At 45.8% G+C, this 19579-nt stretch overlaps 1 protein-coding gene across 4 annotated transcripts in view; it reads left to right on the top strand.

Moving 5' to 3' along the window:
* The window catches only part of TRAPPC10 (trafficking protein particle complex subunit 10), a 91029-nt gene that overhangs the window by 38498 nt on the left and 32952 nt on the right, over positions 1–19579 (top strand). For 2 of the 4 annotated variants that reach the window (XM_032175200.2, XM_058427994.1), the window contains exons 4-7: positions 1535–1731; positions 6126–6321; positions 9549–9660; positions 13899–14146. In XM_032175200.2, coding sequence (XP_032031091.1) covers positions 1535–1731; positions 6126–6321; positions 9549–9660; positions 13899–14146 — 753 coding nt within the window. Of the gene's footprint in view, positions 1–1534; positions 1732–6125; positions 6322–9548; positions 9661–12657; positions 13525–13898; positions 14147–19579 lie in introns of those variants that run through there. The other 2 variants (XM_032175201.2, XM_032175202.2) reach the window with 2 other exon arrangements.

Genomic DNA, 19579 nt, shown 5'->3' with positions numbered 1-19579 from the left:
GAATTGAGTTTACCAGATGGTTTTAATCTCAGTTTTCAAAGTAAAAGATCTTTTCAGATTGTATGATATTTGTAATTTAAATCAGGATGTAGCAGTTTTTAAAATCAGGATACAAATGAGAAGTACTGCCTTTTGGAACTTTCTGTTTAGTTAATTAAACCAAAAGAGAGGCTGGATACAGAATTTAGGATTTAATATTTTTTTTTGGAGATGGAGTCTCGCTCTGTCGCCCAGGCTGGAGTGCAGTGGTGCGATCTTGACTCATTACAACCTCCACCTCCCAGTTCAAGCAATTCCCCTGCCTCAGCCTCCTGAGTAGCTGGGACTACAGGTGCACACCGCCACGCCCGGCTAATCTTTCCATTTTTAGTAGAGATGGGGTTTCACCGTGTTGCCCAGGCTGGTCTTGAACTCCTGAGCTCAGGCAATCCACCCACCTTAGCCTCCCAAAGTGCTAGGATTGCAGGTGTGAGCCACCGTGCCCGGCCAGGATTTAAGATTTAACTCACTCGTGGATACTCTGATTGGCTTCTCTCTGCCTGAGTGTTACTCAAGAGTGACTTGAAAGTCCAGAATTAGGGCAGGACAGTGAGGAGCTAGCAAAAGGGGAGAAAGCACTGATTTAGATGGTAGCTGTGAGTTACTGTGTCCAGATATTGTCAGTGCCTGACTTGGAAATGAATTATGTATCTTGGTTTTAGATTTTCTAAATCTAAATGGAGTTGGACTCTTCTGAGTGGATTTATGGAATAGAAGGGCAGTTATAAGTGATAACAGGCAAAGTGTCTGTTTTCTGGTTCTTTATGGAAGAGAACCAAGCTGAAGGCCTTGGCATGTATGTAGGAAGGGCCCTTTCTCTGGCAGGCTCATGCTTGGGCCTCTGCGTGAGAAGCAGGATTGATTTCTGGGATGGCGCGGCTCCCTGCTGCCTGTCGGGAAGTAGAGCAGCCTTGCGGAAGCTGCAGGTCGCCTTCTTTCTGAGGTCTCACAGCTGTAGCTGCTTGCCTCTGACATGGCCTTCGCAGACTTGTGGTTGGGGCGGTTCCCAGGGGTACAGAGCTCAGAGGCTGTGGTAGAAGCTGCCAGGAAGCTCGCCTGGGGTTCCTGTGGGCAGTCTGGGCTGTGCCATGACAGCCAGCTTGCCTCCTGAGACGAAGGCACGGCACACAGCAGGATGGCAGTCATGTAGTGCTTGGGCCCAGAGCTGTTGGCCATAGTGGACCTGGGTTTTAAAGCCCTGACTTGCCTAACAGACAGTATTGCTGTGGGCAGCTCATTCAGCCCTCTGACTCTCAGTCTCTTCATCTGGATCACTGGGACACTCACATCCCTTGGCTTTGTGAGAACTGTGGGCACTGAGACCCACAGAGCACGCCTGCAGGCTTGCTAGGCTGCTGGGCTTTTTATTCAAGTTCCGAGCCTGTCCTGACGCTTTAAAACATTGTGGCCATTGCAGGCTGTTATTAGGCACATTTTGCTGTATGAACTAAGGGCATTAGTTAAACTGCTTTCACAGTGACTTGTTTGTTTTTAGGATACCGAAGTGTATAAAGCTACAGTAAAAGATGACCTCACCAAGTGGCAGAATATTCTGAAGGCTCATAGCTCTGTGGACTGGTTAATAGTGATAGTTGAAAATGATGCCAAGAAAAAAAACAAAACCAACATCCTTCCCCGAACCTCTATTGTGGACAAAATAAGAAATGATTTTTGTAATAAACAGAGTGACAGGTAAGTGTATCTTTAATTTTGCCTCATTTGGTTAATACTTGACATGATATAGATTGCTGGCTTCCTGGGTAGTAATAAATATTTACTCAGCAATCTTGAGTGAGCATTCATGGGGTGCTGTCAAGGAGACCTGGTGTCTGTCTTTGTGGAGTTCCTGTTCAGGCAGGCAAAGAACTCGAAGCAGTCATCCCCTGAGTGTGCTGCCTGGGAGGAGTGGGTCTTGGCCCCATGGTCCTGGGAGGCCTCTTGGTGGGTCCTTTCTGAAGACTGACAGCAGCAACTCTTGCAGTTCTTCTGTAGAACAGGGGTCCTTAAAGGTTTTCTTTTTTTGAAATGACGGCACCTGTGTTTTTTTTCTTTACCTTAACACCTCCTGAGAGTTCCTAAGAACACAAATTATAAAATGCTGACCTAACCCCTTCAGAAACCGTGAAAGGGAATCCTGAAACTTTGGCAGTTAATAAATTGTATGGGCTTTCTCCGCCTTGCCCTGCTGTCTCTCCTGGGGTAGCTCACTCCCTTTCTCTTCAGTGATGCCATTGCCAGCTGTGCCAGCCAGCACGTTAACTCCTCTATAACTCATAGTCTGTGTCTCGTAGTTTAGCACTGGAACTCACCCAGGGCCTGGGGATTCAGCGGCGAACCTGGACCCTGCCCTGGTCCAGCGGGTCGTTATAGCCATGGTCACCATGCTTATGGTGGCGAGGGTTCAGATGGAGGACTCCAGAGTACTGCAAGAGCCTACAGCTGGGCAGCTGGCCTTCTCTGGGGCCAAGGGAGGCTCACTGAGAAAGCAGAGATGGGCTGAGAAATAAAGGATGCATGGGGGGTAAGGGAGGAGCAGGGGCAGGCGGCGCGAGTGCAGCCTGCAGCCCCAAACAGACAGGGCCCTGCACTGTTCTGTTACGCTACTCTCCATGCCTCAGTGGCAGTTCTTCAGCGGGAGGAGCTATGGATGGGTGCCTTTTTCATGTTCCACACAATACTGGATACATAGTAATGTTCAAACTTGCTTTTTTTTTAAATGTTTTGAATTAAATAATTAGGTAGTTGAGCTTATGGTTTATCTTAGAGAAGTTTCATTCAATTTGGACTTATGGAAACTTCTTTGTAAGGTGTGTTACTCATAAATTAGTTAACCAAAAGCAATCAGCTTAGCATTTAACAAGATGCTACATGATTGAGTATCCATGCCCTCTCTGTGGTTCAAGTACTGACCCTTTTTGTTCTGAAAAAGAGTGGACTGCCATGAAGCCTGGCAGGAGGAGCACTCTGTTCTGTAGCCTAACGGGAGTGCAGGCCAGCGCTGCGGGGAGACCACCAAGGCAGGGCTAGGAATCAAAACCAAGTGGCCTTGGAGGTTTTTATTAATATCACAAAAGAAATCATATTTATTTGGGATTCTATTAAGTAAACAAATGGGTGCTAATGAGGTCTATTAGTCTTAACTTGTGAAATGTTCAAATTGTATAATTTTTGCAAAGTACCTATTGATTACTTTTAAGTCTGTGTTTATAATCTTTATCTAATTTCCAATATGTTTCTACTGAGCCTGTTTAAAACTAACTTGCTTTTTAATGACTATTCTTTATACATTAAATGTAATTTACTAAAATTTTCAACATTTCATCTTGAGTAGGTTTAAATATACCTTCTACCATTTGATTTTTATTAATTTAAAGCCACCTCTTAACAAATCTTTTTTTTTTTAATGTAAAGAGTTTGGTGAGACTTTCATACATTTAAATTTAATAGAGTCTGTATTGACAATTGTTTTGTTTTTTTACTTTTTTTTTTTGACAATTGTTTTGTTACCCAGTATAATTTCTGGCCTTTGAAAATATTGTAACACTTGGCCCTGAAGTGGCTATTTTTTAACATTAGACTGGTGTTTAATTTTGATTATGCACACTACATGCTCATTGTAGAATTATTAGAAAAAGGTAATGAGCAAAAAGAAAGTGGATATTAACTCTTAGTATTTTGGTATGTATCTTCTCAGACTTTTTTTCTTTATGCATACATAATACGTGTGTATTTTAAGTGAATATAACGTTATGTGTTGTTTATACTTGCTTTTTTCACTCAATGTATTGTAAAGATTTTCCACAAACAATAAATGCATTTCCAGACTCTCAGCGTTAGTGAGTGGATAATATTCCATAGTATTAATGTGCCGTAAGTTGTTTATACATTCTGCTGCTGGGCTTAGGTTATTGCTTACTTATCATTATAAACAACAATATTAGAATACTTTTCTAGCTCAAATGTTGTGAGCATCATTAATTATTTCAGGATACCTTCCCCAAAGGAAAATTGCTTGGTAACAGATTTGTGCATTTTTTGGGCTTTTGCTAAGTACGAGGCTGGTAGAGACAAGGGTTGACTTGTGATCAGCAGTGTGACTTGTGACGGCAGGAGCCGTCATGGTGACTTGCTGAGGTTGCAGCTGGGAGCTCCTTGTTCCACATGTGCCCCAGCCCCTGTAGTCTGCGCGTCTGAGGGGATTGCGCCGCTCTCCAGATTGGCCCCACCATCCCTGACTTCATTCGTTGTTTTGGCCTCTCCTTTTCTGAGTTAATGATTTAGGCTTGATGTGAAATTCTGAAGTGTAGTTCTTTTTTACTTAAAAAAAATTAATGATGATATAGAAACAGGATCTAATAGAGATAGGACATTTCATGACTGTATCTGATTGATCTCTGAAAACACTTACTGTTTCGGTGGTTGGCACTTGTTTAGTTTCCATTTCCATTCACCCCTGTAGGTGCAGGAGAATTCGTGTCTGGTCGGGAATAAACGTTGGTAATTATAATCCTTGAGAATGCCTTAAGGATAAACTACCTAACTCATAGGTTCCAGCAAGCTCCTACTGTGGATAAATACACGTTAGTCCTCTAGGGGACCTTTGGAGTGAGCGGCTCTGGTCCCTTTGTCTTTGAGGGAAGAAAGTGTGCAGTGGGGTGGATTGAATGGAATTAAAGCCAGCCACCAAGTTATAAGTTTTCCTCTTGGTTCTAGTTGTTCACATGGAGGAACATGTAGAGTGTATGCTGCTTCACTGTTTTGTCCACTGATTTATAATTCCATGCCTCCAAAGGATATGCTGGGGCACGGAGAAAAGGAACTTAGAGCCAGTTCATTTTGCTACTTTTTGGTAATTCAAGTAAAATATTTACTAAGGAGAACTGGTGAAGCTCATAGAATCAATGTTTTAAAATTATTTCTGAGTTCAGATTTATTCATCATCTTTCTAGATTACTATTACCAAGGCTAAAGAAATTTACCATTTCCAGCCTATCAGATAAATACATTGCCTTGTCCAAATCTGTTGGGAACTTTGTGTAATTTCGTGTGTTTGACCTTTTTATATCATGGGTTCAGCCTCTTTGTAATTAAACTGTTCCGCCCTATATGTTAAGCCATATTCTAAGCCTTTATTTGTTGTTTATTAACCCTCCCCTTCAAGAGCTCACAGGCTAGTGGGAAGGATAGAGGTCCAGAGAAGGCAAGTGTTTTCCTGTGAGGCCCGCAGCCTAGCAGCAGTGTGGGCAGAGCAGTTGGGATGGTGATGGGGGGAGGTTCGTGAAGATGCCGCGCCTGGGTGGAAGGAATGTGCTCATGAAGAGAGGAGAGCGGGAGAAGGTCAGCAGGCTTGAGCTGGGAAGCAGAGGAAGTAAAGTGAGACATCGTGGTCCTTGTGTGCCGTGCTGAGAAATCTAAATTTATCCTGTCGATCCCAAGGAACCAAAATGGATTTTGAAGGAGGCAGGGAACTGAGTGAGGCATGATCACATTATTTTACAGAGAACTCAGAGCTGCGTCTTTGGCTCAGGGCTCATGTAAATCCCTTTCCCCCTTTCCAGTTGATTCTATAGCAAACTCTCCTTTGAATTTCTGTAGAACTTACTGCTCATGTTCATGACCAGTTCATGATGAAGCCTTTTCCTAACCTGGTTTCTTACTGCCTGCCTCATGTTTTTGACTGTTTATAGACGGAAGAAGCTAGATGCGGTGGCTCATGCCTATAATCCCAGCACTTTGAGAGGCCGAGGCAGGAGGATTGTTTGAGCCCAGGAGTTCAAGACCAACCTGGGCAACACAGCAAGACCTCATCTTTACAAAAAAATACAAAAATTAACTAGGCATGGTGGTACGTGCCTGTGATCCCAGCTACTGGGGAGGATCACTGGAGCCCGGGAGGTGGAGGTTGCAGTGAGCCAAGATTGTGCCACTGCACTCCAGCCTGGGCCACAGAGCAAAACTCTGTCTCAAAAAAAAAAAAAAAAAGGAGGAGGAAGGAACAAAATTGCTGCTCAGGACAATGGCAGCTGCTGAGCCGTGGCGCTGTGCATGGAGGGTCTTTCCCAGATAGTCTGTTCATGTCTTTGCAGGTGTGTTGTGCTCTCCGACCCCTTGAAGGACTCTTCTCGAACTCAGGAATCTTGGAATGCCTTCCTGACCAAACTCAGGACATTGCTTCTTATGTCTTTTACCAAAAACCTAGGCAAGTTTGAGGATGACATGAGAACCTTGAGGGAGAAGAGGACTGAGCCAGGCTGGAGCTTTTGTGAATATTTCATGGTTCAGGTACTTGACTCATTACAGAACTAGACAGTTCCCTTCTCTCCCTCCCTCCCTTGTTCCCTCCCTCCCTTGTTCCCTCCCTCTCTCCTCCTTTCTTTCTAAGTAAGGCACCTCTCGTGGTAATCTCATTGGCAGAGTTTTTAAAAACAAAAAACCTGGAATATCTAGGACTAGAAGGAAGTGCGTGGAAGCAGATGGGGCATGAAAAGTACACACACTGCCCCAGGGAGCCTCTGGGGGCCAAAGCTGGAGCAGTTTCAGCGACAGAATAAATAAGGATAGAGTCGGGGTTTAACCCATGGAATAAAATTAATATCCATGAGTCTGTATCGATAGAAATCATCGGTTAAATAAATAAATGGAAGAGAAGGGTCACCTCTTCTACACAGGAGAATTCCACTTAAACGCAGAAGGAAAGAAAAACAGAAAATCACTTTTAAGCCAGTGTCCCAGCAAGAACTGTTGGAGGCAGGATTACTGATGGGTGTCCGGGGTGGCGGGCAAAGGCCTGAGGTGGGCTTGCACAGTCTCACGGTGGCCCCCCAAGATGTCTGTCAACTACCGAGGGAGCAGTAGCCACTCCACAGTGGGGAAACCAGGTACATACCACCTGAATGAAATGATAAGGCCGCTTCCGCCCGTGAGAAGCTGTGTGCACCTCATGAAATCCTTGGTAAGATGTGCCGAGAAATACTTAGTGTCTTTTCTCTGTAAAAAATGATCATCTCACGGCTGTCATGGAACATATCAAATGAACCCAAGTAGAGGGACATTAGACAACGTAGCTGTCTTCAAGGGTGCCACGGCAGTGAAAGACAGACTGTGAAGCTGACAGACTGCAGGGGCTGAAGGAAGCAACAGCTCTGGCCTGGTTGGGGGTCGAGGGTGGGGTCTTAGAGCAGAAACAACTACATCAGTGGAAAAACCACTGAAATTCCAATGAGGGCTAGTTAGTTAATAGTATTATACTTAGGTTAATTTTCTGGTTGTGACAATTGTACCACGGTCATATAAGATGGCAATGTTCAGGAAGCTGAGTAAGGGCTATATGGAAACTAGATAATTTTTTTCTGCAATATTTCTCTAAGTCTAAGATTAGTTCAGAATTTAAAATGAGTAAGGAAGGAAATTCTGACACACACTATAGCATGGATGGGCCTAGAGGACATGATGCCGAGTGAAATAAGGCACATAGGGACAGATGCTATGTCTGCTTATGTGAGGTCCCTCGAGTGCTCAGGTTCAGAGACAGAAGGTGGAATGGGGGCTGCCAGGGGCTGGCAGAGGGAGAATGGGAATGAGTGTTTAGTAGGACAGAGGTTCCGTTTGGGAAGATGAGAGAGTTTGGGATATTGGTTGCACAACAGTGTGAGTGCATTTAACACTACCGAGCTGTACTCTTCTCTCTCTCTCTTTTTTTTTTTTTTATGATGGAGTCTTGCTCTGTCACCAAGGGCTGGTGTGCAGTGGCGCGATCTCGGCTCACTGCAACCTCCACCTCCCAGGTTTAAGCGATTCTCCTGCCTTAGCCCCCTGAGTAGCTGGGATTACAAGTCTGCGCCACCACGCCCTGCTAATTTTTGTATTTTTAGTAGAGATGGGGTTTTGCCATATTGCCCAGGCTGGTCTCAAACTCTTGGCCTCAAGTGATCTGCCGGCCTTGGCCTCCCAAAGTGCTGGAATTATAAGCATGAGCCACTGCGCCCGGCCTGAAGTGTACTTTTAAAAATGGTTAAGATGGCCAGTTTTATATTACATACATTTTAATCACAACTTAAAAGAGAAAGATTAGTTTATTAGAGTGCTCAGTTTTGAAAATACTTCACAAAGAAAATGAAGTTCAACATAACTTAGCAGTTTCTCTTGCAAAACACAGCCCACCACTGTTTTCAGGGGAAACAGGATACAAAGGAGAGCTCTCAGTTCTCGCCTAGTGAGTGGGACCTGGGTGGGCCCTTAGGGGTCTGGGAATAATGTCCACAAATACCTGGGGTGGAACTGGATTCCAAAGACCTGACCATGTCAGGGGAGGTTTATGTGCGTGCACATCCTCCTGGTCTTTACTTCTTAATGTGCAGTAATGGAGATCAGAAAGCAATCACCTGTTGCTGTCTCTTTTCATTTTCTCATTCAACAAAGGTTACTGAGCACGGACAGGTGCCAGGCCCTCCTTGATGCTGGGACGCCGTCAGTGTACGGTTTTTGTGAGCTTGTGTGACAGTGGAGGAGATACAGGAAAGGAAGCGACGCAGATGCTAGGGCGAGAGAGAGGCACGAGGCAGAGATGGTGTGGGGTGCTGTGCGGGTCAGGAGGAGGAAAGGCCTGGCTGGGCTGGGGACTTAGCCAGAGCTGAAGGAGTTTGGAGAGCAAGCCATGTGGCTGTGTAGAGGAAGAGAAGGTGTTCCAGGCCATGGAATGGGGCAGCGCACAGGCCCCAAGGCAGCTCCCTGCCACGCACGCGTGAGCAGCAGTGAGGAGGCCTTGGTGGTGGAGCTGAGTGAGTCCAGAGGGCTGGTGCTGGGAAGGGGTGGGGGTGGGGGACATAGATTTTGCAGGGCCTGGGGATGTCTTGAAAGAGTTTAGGAGCCTCTTGAATGTGATGAGCAGTCGCTGACTGAAATGGGGAAGACTGTGGGTGGAGCACTTTGTGGGAAAGGTTTGGCTTCGGGTTTCCATGGGTAAGCCTGAGCTGTCTGTTAGGTGTCCACACAAGTGTGCTGTGCTTGCCGTTGGAGCCAGAGTCAGGTCTGAGCTGGAGTCCTAAATGTGTGGTGGGTATGCTGTGTAGATAGGCTCCATCATGGAGAGAGAATAGTGACTGTAGACAGGGAAGTCCAAGGGCTGAGCCCTGCGGCCTCCAGCAGAGAGCCTCGGGGGAACGAGAGGAACCAGCTGTCTGACCAGAGGGAGCCACAGCGAGGGGTGAGGGGAGCAGGTGGCCGGGTCCTGGACAGCAGGAAACATCCCAAGGACAAGGGGGTGACCAGTTATATCCGGTGCTGCCAATAGGTCAGGGAGGGTTCCGAAATTATCTTAGCTTTTTCTAGCTTGTGCATGCGTGAATGTTGACATATGTGGTCACCACATTGGTTTTTACTTAGCGGAGCACAGACGTTATTCATAGTGCTGCAGGCCTTTCTCTGTTGTAATCTTTAATGGCTACATACTGTTTCTTCAATATGTTGATTTATGTTTTTGTTTTTTTAAAAAACGTATCTTGGGCGAATAGGAGGAGCTTGCCTTTGTTTTCGAGATGCTGCAGCAGTTTGAGGACGCCCTGGTGCAGTACGACGAACTGGACGCCCTCTTCTCTCAGTATGTGGTCAACTTCGGGGCCGGGGGTGAGTAGTGGCACTTCAGTAACGCGTGCTTGTCTTAGTGTGGCTTTCTCCTACTTGATAGTCTTGAAGCAGCCATTTATTTCCCTCAGGAGTATGCATGTTTTGTTGTTGTCTTTATACACATTATATCGGATATATATTCCTAGAGGAAATGAAATGAGAATTAAGAATTAGTCATTTTCACTTTTAGAAGAATCTAAACAAAAGTAATAAAAAAAAAAAAAAACTGTTTTCCAGGTATAAGATGTCCTTTCCACAACTCACTGGCCTGCTGGTGATGCCTCGATTCTGTCCCTCGTTAGGGTCAGAGTGCACGTCCCTTTCCCTTCCATCCAGGGGTTGTCTTTGGAATGCTCGAGTGCTCGTTGCTGTGAGCTTGTATAATACCCTTGGGTGTTCATCTTTCTTTTGCACTTTTAAATAATATCTTAAGCTCTTTTACAATTACAGAATTAGCACAGTGAAACCATACACAGAGAGAAACATTGGTTATTGTCCTCAGTATTTTTCGCTGATGCTTATTTTGATGAAAGTGATACCATGTTGTGTAGCTGTTTCTCTGTTGCTCCTTTTTCTTACTCACAGCCCATCGTGGGCATCTCTCCAGGTTAACAGGTGAGGTTTGGAGTTGTTTTTGTTGCCATTGGTATTCCTGGCTTGATTCTATTACCTGGTGTTGGACATTGGGTTCTTTTCTGCTTCTTGCCACCACAAGCAGTGCTGTAGTGGGCATCTCTGCCAGGTGTTCTTTTTGAGAACCCTTGTCACCATGTGTGAAGGAATGAGTAATTTCAAGGAGCCCCGGTGTCAGCAGGAGAACCTGGAGGGAGATGAAATGTGGGGACAGTCAGTTCTAGCTGTGAGCACTGTCCTCACTCTGGAACTCATCAGTGGCGCCGATGGATACTGGCTCATAGTGCTTCTGAAGATTGGGTCTGGATATCTCACTCTCCTGAGATGCCAGTATAGACACAGAACCAAAGGAAAGTGTTTACTAAGTAAAAAAAACAGAAGAGGTAAAACTCTATTTCTTATATTTTATGTGTCCTTTGTTTTGTTTTGTTTTTTGAGATGGAGTCTTGCACTGTTGCCCAGGCTGGAGTGCAGTGGCGCAATCTTGGCTCACTGCAAGCTTTGCCTCCCGGGTTCATGCCATTCTCCTGCCTCAGCAGTGGGACTGGGACTACAGGCTGGGACTACAGGCGTCTGTCACCACGCCTGGCTAATTTTTTGTATTTTTAGTAGAGACGGGGTTTCACCATGGTAGCCAGGATGGTCTCGATCTCCTGACCTCGTGATCTGCCTCAGCCTCCCAAAGTGCTGGGATCGCAGGTGTGAGCCACCATGCCCGGCTTTGTGTGTCCATATTATACATAATATATCTATTTATTATTTATTTTTGAGACAGTGTCTCACTCTGTCCCCCAGACTGGAGGGCAGTGGTGTGATCTCTTGGCCCACTGCAACCTCTGCCTCCCAGGTTCAAGCGATTTTCGTGCCTCAGCCTCCTGAGTAGCTGGGATTACAGATACATGCCACCATGCCTGGCTAATTTTTATGTTTTTAGTAGAAACGGGGTTTCACCATGTTGGCCAGGCTGGTCTCGAACTCCTGGCCTCAAGTGATCCTCTTGCCTCAGCCTCCCAAAGTGCTGGGATTATAGTTATGAGCCACCATGCCCAGCCTATACATACACACACACACACACACACACACACACACACACTTTTTTTTTTTTTGAGACAGAGTCTCGCTTTGTTGCCAGGCTGGAGTGCAGTGGTGTGATCTCGGCTCACTGCAACCTCCTTCTCCTGATTTCAAGTGATTCTCTTGCCTCAGCCTCCCAAGTAGCTGGGACTACAGGTGCGCACCACCACGCCCAGCTAATTTATTTATTTATTTTTATTTTAATTTTATTTTTTGAGACGGAGTCTTGCTCTGTAGCCCAGGCTGGAGTGCAGTGGCGCCATCTCGGCTCACTGCAACCTCCGCCTCCCGGGTTCATGCCATTCTCCTGCCTCAGCCTCCCGAGTAGCTGCGACTACAGGTGCCCGCCACCACACCTGGCTAATTTTTTTTTGTATTTTTAGTAGAGACGGGTTTCACCGTGTTAGCCAGGATGGTCTCGATCTCCTGACCTCGTGATCTGCCCGCCTCGGCCTCCCAAAGTGCTGGGATTACAGGTGTGAGCCACTGCACCTGGCCAATTTTTTTATTTTTAGTAGAGACGGGGTTTCACCATGTTGGCCAGGATGGTCTCGATCTCTTGACCTCGTGATTCGCCCGCCTCGGCCTCCCAAAGTGCTGGGATTACAGGCGTGAGCCAACCGCACCTGGCCTATATTTTTTAAATATCTTCTTTTTTTTAAAATAGATTTATTTAGCAAAAAATGTTTGAATTTAATAAAGAAACGGCAATAACTGGTACATACATTAGTTGAAAATATTAAAATATTTTCACTGAGCACCAAATAGAATAGTTCTCAGTCTTTTCATGGAGAACTCCTTTGAAAGAATACCTAGAACTTAATCTGTTTATTTAGGTTTTTAATCGAGAAATCTAAAACTGCCAATCACAGTTTGTAATTACCATGAGATGAGCAGGTTAACAACCTTGAGGTCATATCATATGAGCTTGTAAAAGCTGTGTTTAAGCTGTACATTCTAACTGAGGGCATTTGTTAGCCTCCAGCAGGCTGGTAATCACAGGCCCATGTGCCTGTGATGCCATATACACAACATTGAGTAAATAAGTGTCATTTATAAGGTAAAGATCATATGGTCCCTGGCAGCAGAATAGGTGCTGGGCGGCTTCAGGGACCAGGCACCTGAATGGATGTCAGTGCATGTGAGCAGGGGCCTTCAAGGCTGAAATATCTTACATATTTCTTATATTTCACCTAATTTATTTGTTTTTTTCTCTCAGTTTTAAAATTTGGGGCAATTTAAAATCCAAAAGTAAGCCTGGACCAAATTTTGCCACTGAATAAGATGGTTTGTTTTTGTTCTTTCATTCAACAAATACTTACTGAGGGACCACCATGTGCCAGGCACTGTTCTAAATACAGGGAGGAATAAAGCAGAATCCCTTTTTTTATGGTGCTTACATGAAGGGGAAACAGGCACAGAAAAGTAAATCTATCACTTGCTGTCCATAGTAGTAAGTTTGGGCTGTAGAAAGGGGCTCCGGTGAGAGATGGGGCGGTATGTGCCGATGGAGCTTAGATAGGGCACTGGAGTGGCCTCCCTGTGGGGGCGGCACTGGCACAGAGGCCTGACTGAAACGTGGGAGTGCCCTGTGAGAAGCCTGTGGGAGGGGAGCCTAGCCAAGGGAACTGCTGGTACAGGGCTGGGCTGGCGGGTCCGCATCACGCTGCTGGGTGCTCCAATAGGCCTGAGGATGCTGGTGCAGGAGCCGGGCTGGCAGGTCCACACCACACCACGATGTGCTCCCCGGCTCTCAGGAGAAGCTCACGTCAGTGAAGGGAGCGTTTAACCGTGCCAGGATGCCATGTAGGAATGAACTGGTTATGACATTTCTCTGTTGAAGTGAGAAAAATAGATTCAAAGATTTTTTTCAATAATGATTGCTGGACTTGTTATTATACATTGTTATGTTTATTTTAAGATCATATTTGAGTCTTAGGGATGTAAGTAAACCTCTGGGAGGCTTGCTGAAATTTTCGACAAGCAGTAATTCTTTTTCCTTCTATGTGCTGCTACCAAGTCCTCCCTGTCCCTTCCTCTAGGAGCTTGACTCAGGGACGTGACGTGGTTGAGTTAGGGAAATAAGGAAGGAATATGTAATCTAAGGAAGACCAAAAACACCAGGATGGTCAGAGCAGGCTGCACTCCAGCCCACAGGTAAAGATAAGGAAGCCCAGCCCCGCTGCAGCCTAAGACTAGAGCCCACCCTCGGCCCTAGACAGAGCCTGAGCTCCCCTAACCATGTAGCCTGTCTGTCTCTGGGTGACTTCCCAAACTGTTCAGCTCCCGCCCATGACTTTCTGGGCATGGTAGGGTGGCATTCCTTGTTGCCTGAGTCACGTTACCCACAGCTTGGCTGTCAGTGCTGGGAGCCGAATGGGTGCTCATCACTAGACCACAGGGGGTGGGCAGTGTTCATAGAAGAACTGGTTATGAAGCTGCCTGTTTGCCCACCATCCTCAGCCTGAGCAGGAAGCTCCGGAAGGTGAAGTACCCACAGTCAGCACCTTTCATGATGTGTGTTTGTTTAGATGGTGCCAACTGGCTGACTTTTTTCTGCCAGCCAGTGAAGAGCTGGAACGGATTGATCCTCCGAAAGCCCATAGATATGGAGAAGCGGGAATCGATCCAGAGGCGAGAAGCCACCCTGTTAGATCTGCGCAGTTACCTGTTCTCTCGCCAGTGCACCTTGCTGCTCTTCCTGCAGAGGCCGTGGGAGGTGGCCCAGCGCGCCCTAGAGCTGCTGCACAACTGTGTGCAGGAACTGAAGCTCTTAGAAGTGAGTCGGCTGTTTTCCCAATTTACCCGTTTCTTGATTGTTCCAGCAGAAATCTCTCAACCTTGAGATCCCAGGCATTGAACTGTTTGTGCTTAAGAAAGGGTTTTCTTTTCTGAATGTCTTTAATTTTCAGTATATTATTTGCTTAGGGTCTTTTTACGTTGATTAATTGCTCAAAAATAGAACTCTGTTCTCAACATGCTGAAGTTTGTGCCAGTCCAGAGCAAGCCTCTTAGATGAGCTTCTCAGTGAAGCTCACTGGCTGACTGCGGCCTACACTGCTGCATGAGCTGTCTCCACGGGAAGAGTCACTCACCTGAGGGACACGCAGAGCTAGATTTTGCATGTAGACATTTATTTTATTTCAGACATTTATGTCATGTAGACATTTATTTTATTTGTCTTTTCAGAGAAATAGTTTTGCATATGGCCATGCAGGTAGCAATGTGAGTGACACACAACAGGCTGTGCCCCATTGATTAGTAGTACGGAGCTTCATGGAAGATATGACATAAATGTGTGTGTGTGTGTGTGTGCGCGCGCACACACACACTTACTGGGTGTATGAACGTAGTTAGTAAAACATTTGCCTTTAGAGATAAATTCACCCAAGCACTGAACTCTTACTGTCCATAGAACCATGGACATTCTAGTGAGATGAAAGGACTGTAGAGACCGTATCTAGTCTGGTGATTCTTGTTTCAGGGTCCTCTTTACCCAGAGCAATTCACACACACACAAAATGATGCTTACGACTTGAGGATTTGTGTACTCCTGCCACCCTCCCCTGGTTCAGATCTCCTGAGTGAGTGGCCTCTGATGCTGTTTTGTAAACAAGAAAACGGAGTCTGCAAGTGGTTAGTTTCTGAAGAGCATAAGCCAGCGATGGGGACGGTGTTTCGTCATATAGGAACTTATTTCTGTGTGCTTGGTTTGAAATAACTTTAAGAGATTTAAACTTTAATTAATGAAGAGAAATATATTTTAGTTAATTTCAAAAGGAGAAGTTCTTATTTCAGAGCTAAGCCCATTAGTACCTAGCCCAAGTCACAAACTCAGAAACTTAAGAATTTTTATCAATTGATTTTTCTTCACCTAATGAAGCAAATGAGGAAAAGCAACATTTTCCACCTCGAAATGACCGTCTGGGCTGCCTGTAATCACCTGGATGTATAGAGACTCTGCCTGGGTTGCTCAGCCCTGACTGCAGGTTGGGGATGGGGCTGTGAGGGAACCATTCAGTCCTAGAGCCGGGCTCTCTGTTCACGTGTGCCTAGAGATTTCACCTAATGTTGAGATTTTTGTCTTACTAGCCGATGGGGGAAAAAAATGGAAGTATTCAAGTCCAAATGATTCAGACATGACGTCTTCTGAGTGAGACGTCCCCAGGAGGGCTGATTGGAGAGGGCTGTTAGTTCTGTTATTACCTTGCGGCTGGAAGGAGAAATGTGTAAGTAATAGAGGGTGTGGGCTCTGGAGTTCCTTGGAGCGTCGGGGTTCACAGGAGCCACACAGGGTCTGTTGGCTCCTCTAGGTGCTCGTCCGCAGGGCCGGGAAGTCACTGAGGTATTTTCAAGGCTTTGTGTCATGTGAGGAGCCTCTTATCCGTGGTGTATTTTCCGAGCCCTTTGCTTTGCTGAATGAAGTTGTTGTCCCCTTGGCCTTTCCTTGAATGGAAGCTGCCCCATTGCTTTTAGTCATAGCTGTTGTACCTCTTTGCACTGTTGAGTTCTGCATCTCCAGTGAGAGGAGGTGGCCAAAGGTGAATGCTGGATTTGAGGCAAGGACATGCCACCCACTGATGACTTTCTCACAGTCTCTCAGTCTCTTTCCTTCTAAGAACCCACTTCCTGTTCCCTCATCTCCTTCTGATGCACACAGCTGGCTGCGCCGCCTTACATGCGCTGTGCCTGTCGGCTTCCCAGGCTGGAGAGGACAGCCTCCCTTGTCGCTTGTGTTGAAGCCCACACAATCCTCTTTGCATACTTTGCTCCCGTGTTTGATCAACACTGAGATTCATTGTTTACTTAGAGGGCTTCGCCAGTAACTTCACATCAGAAGTGTTTCACTTTCTCTCCCTTTTTCTAAATTTTTAAATTTTTTGGTAGAGATGAGTGTCTCACTTTGTTGCCCAGGCTGGTCTGGAACTTCTGGGCTCAAGTGATCTTCCCTGCTCCCCTCCCAAAGTGCTGGGATTACAGGTCTGAGCTGCCCCTGGCTGTGTTTTTCTCTCTTGTGCAGTAATTTTTACTCCAGTCTAGTCGTTAGGATTTTTTTGGTAAGAGTCAGGTTTTAGGGCTACAGTTGAGCAGAGGCCAAGGGGTAGGTGCACCACTGTGAGTTGCAGATCCCACTGTCTCACTTTCGAGTGGGTGGCTTATAAAACATGTCCTGCTAACATCCTGGTTGCTTTACCAGTTGATTTGAAGTACCTCATTTATTTAAAGAGAACAGGAGGCAACGAAGTGGCCAGCTGTGATGGAAACTAGCCCTGCTCTGTAGTAGGGCTTGATCTACACTCCAGGGGCGACGGGGGCTGAGGAGGGGAGCAAGATGGCCGGATAGAGGCCTCTGCCCTGTGGGTGCCGCTTACTAGCCTTGCCCACTCCCTTGATGAAAAATGTGTTAAGAATGGAGATTGTGCCTACCTTGCACAGCTGGCTGCTGGGGTGAGCGGTAACACCCGTGAAGTGAGGCCAGTTCTGCATGAGTTCAGGATCCTCCTTCACAGAGTATTTCCTTTTTTTTTCTGTAACAATTTCTAATTTTCCCTCCATTTACAAAAGTTGATTGTTTTCTCTGTGTAAATTTGGAAAATACAGACAAATATACGAAGAAAATGTCATTGTTTTTGCTAGCAGGAAGAGGTTCCCTTTTTTTGTCCATGGCCTTCTTATGTATAGATGAACTGCAGTTATTTCCTTGCTCCTATTTGGACATTTGAATTCTTCAAAATTCTTTGCAATTGCAGCAGTTTGCATCCTTATACGTACATCTTTGTGTGTAAATTCATACAAGTAGAATTGGAAGGTTGAAGACAGACATGTTTTTAAAGCTATGTGTTGTCAATTTGTCCTCCAGAAAGGTCTTCCCATTTTCAGTCATGCTAGTGATGCCTGTTTTCCTGCACCTTTGGTAAGAAAAAAGTATGATACATATATATTTTGTTGCCAAATTAGAAGAACGGGGAAGATACTTTCTTGAAGGCCATAATGTATTTGTTACAATGATTGCCCAAGTGATTTTTGTGGGGGTTTGGAATGTGTTTCATTCAGCCTTTGACCTTTTATCAGCTTAGATGCTGGTTACGTAACAGACCGTGTGGGCCTAGCAGGGTCAGGACTCCTCTAGACCCCAGGAGAGTCACCCAGCCTAGCCTGTGGCACGGAGGAACCGTGCATGGGACGCCGTCGGAGTTAGCTGGCCAGTTTGTGAACAGAGGCTGTGTGTGGCCAACCTGCAGGTTGAACCAGAGGAAGAAGAAGGTTTACAGTCAAAGCTGGCCAGCTGGGGTCGGTATTCTGAGGTGCAGGCCTGGCAGAGGACAAAGGCAGAGATGTAGTGTGGGAATGTAGGTCGTGTTTACTGAGGGTTTACAGTGTACCTGACACCCTGCTGGGTGGGTGCTCTCATGGGAAGGTGAGGATCTTGTGTGCCCGTGAGCCATGAGGACCTGAGCTGGAGGAGAAGGGGTGGTTGTGAGAGCTGTTGCTGAAGAACTACTGATGGCTCACTGGACAAAAGGAAAGAGAGGACTGTCAAGAATCATTCAAGAAACGTTTCCTTGCCTGCCAGGCACTGTGGGAGACAGGGATAGGGGGTGCACATAAATGAAGAGGAAAGGGCCACACCTACCGGCATGAGGCTGCCACGGGTCATCAGCATAGTGTCCAAGTAGTGACGAAGTGTTGTCTGCGCACAGGGGACCGTAAGGGAGGGAAAGGCAGCTTTGCCGGATGCCTCAGGTCAGCTTGGTAAACATTTGCAGGTGCCTGATAGGTGCTAGAGAAGCTTTCTAGAGGAGGCCGTGTGTGAACTCCATTACAAAGATTCATTCAGGCCGGGCACAGTGGCTCACACCTGTAATCCTGGCACTTTGCCTGTTTACAGAAGCTTTTGCGCAGTGGGTACTGATGGTGGTAGCGTCTTGGGAGATGAAAAGTATCCCAGATCTCCTGGCACCTGGCACCAGGTGGGGCTGCAAGGTGAGGTCAGCCCGCTCCAGGCCTGCTGTGGTTTGACTGATGAGGACGCTCATCAATTGGAGGGACACGCTGTGTCCAGGATCTCAGAGCTGCGTCCTGCTGCCCTGCTTTTCTGTGCCTTCCCTCAGTGTGGTATGTTTGGGTGCGAGAGTTGTGCAGCTTTATGAAAGTGGCTTCCGATTATGCAGTTTTTGTCCTACACTGATTTTTTTTCCCAAAAGATTTAAGTAGCGTATCTTATTTTTCAAAAGTTGGGCTTTTTAGCTTTTATGGGAACATTTGATGGCACTCTTTGGTTCTTCCTTGTTGGTTCCAGGTCCTTTATTTGTGCTCAGGGTGCCTTGCAAGAGTTCTTATGGGAGTCAGTTTCCCCGGCATTGGCAGCTCATCACCTGTTGACTGGGGATTTGAAGAGCACAGGTGAACACATTTCACCAAAACTAAAACACATCATGAAGTTAGTGCCACCAGAGAAAAAGTCAGCATTGCCACTTAAAAGTGTAAGATGCCACTTGATGAAGAGAAACATTCCTATTTCGGAAGTGCTAAAATGTGGGGAAAAACTGCATCTTATACAGCAGGCGCTTTTGCTTTTCTGATAGTGTTTCTTTTTTCGTTTTTTAAGTGGAAAGGCTCAAGTACATACAGAAGCGGAGAGGATAACATAATGCCCGTGTAGGACCCATGAACAGAGTAGGCGCAGCGCCTGGCCAGCCTCTACTTCATCTGCATCCTCGTTCACTTGCCCTGGGACGGTTTTTAAATACAGACGTTGGGTTTCACCTGTAAATACTGCAGTGTATAGGGAGCAATAGGGAGCTCTTTTTCCAAACATAAATATACTGTCTTTATCATGCCTGAAGAGTGAACTGTAATTCCTTGTGTGATATTTCTACTCAGTATTCAGTTTCTGCTGTTGAACGTGATCTTTCTTAAATGTGACCAAGCAGTCATTTGAGGTCTTAGTTTTCCCTCCCCTCTTGACACTGATCTGTGGCCAATCCTCACTCTTGGAGTAAATGATCATATTTGGTCTTTTTCTAGGTTTTTCCTTTTTTTAAAAAAAATTCTTTTTCTATATCTATTTTTCAGATCTAGACCTGCAGAGGCTTTTTCTGAATTAGGTTTTCAAAAATACAATAATTGAAAGTTATACATAAAACCTGATAACACTTTTGAATATAGGTCACACTGCTTTTCTCTTCCCATGTGAATGTAGGTGATTAGT

This window comes from Hylobates moloch, unplaced genomic scaffold (genome assembly GCF_009828535.3).
Source record: "Hylobates moloch isolate HMO894 unplaced genomic scaffold, HMol_V3 SCAFFOLD_14, whole genome shotgun sequence".
Classification (NCBI taxonomy): domain Eukaryota; kingdom Metazoa; phylum Chordata; class Mammalia; order Primates; family Hylobatidae; genus Hylobates; species Hylobates moloch.
Note: the sequence above shows the minus strand (reverse complement) of the source record. Positions and strands in the feature narration are given on the sequence as shown.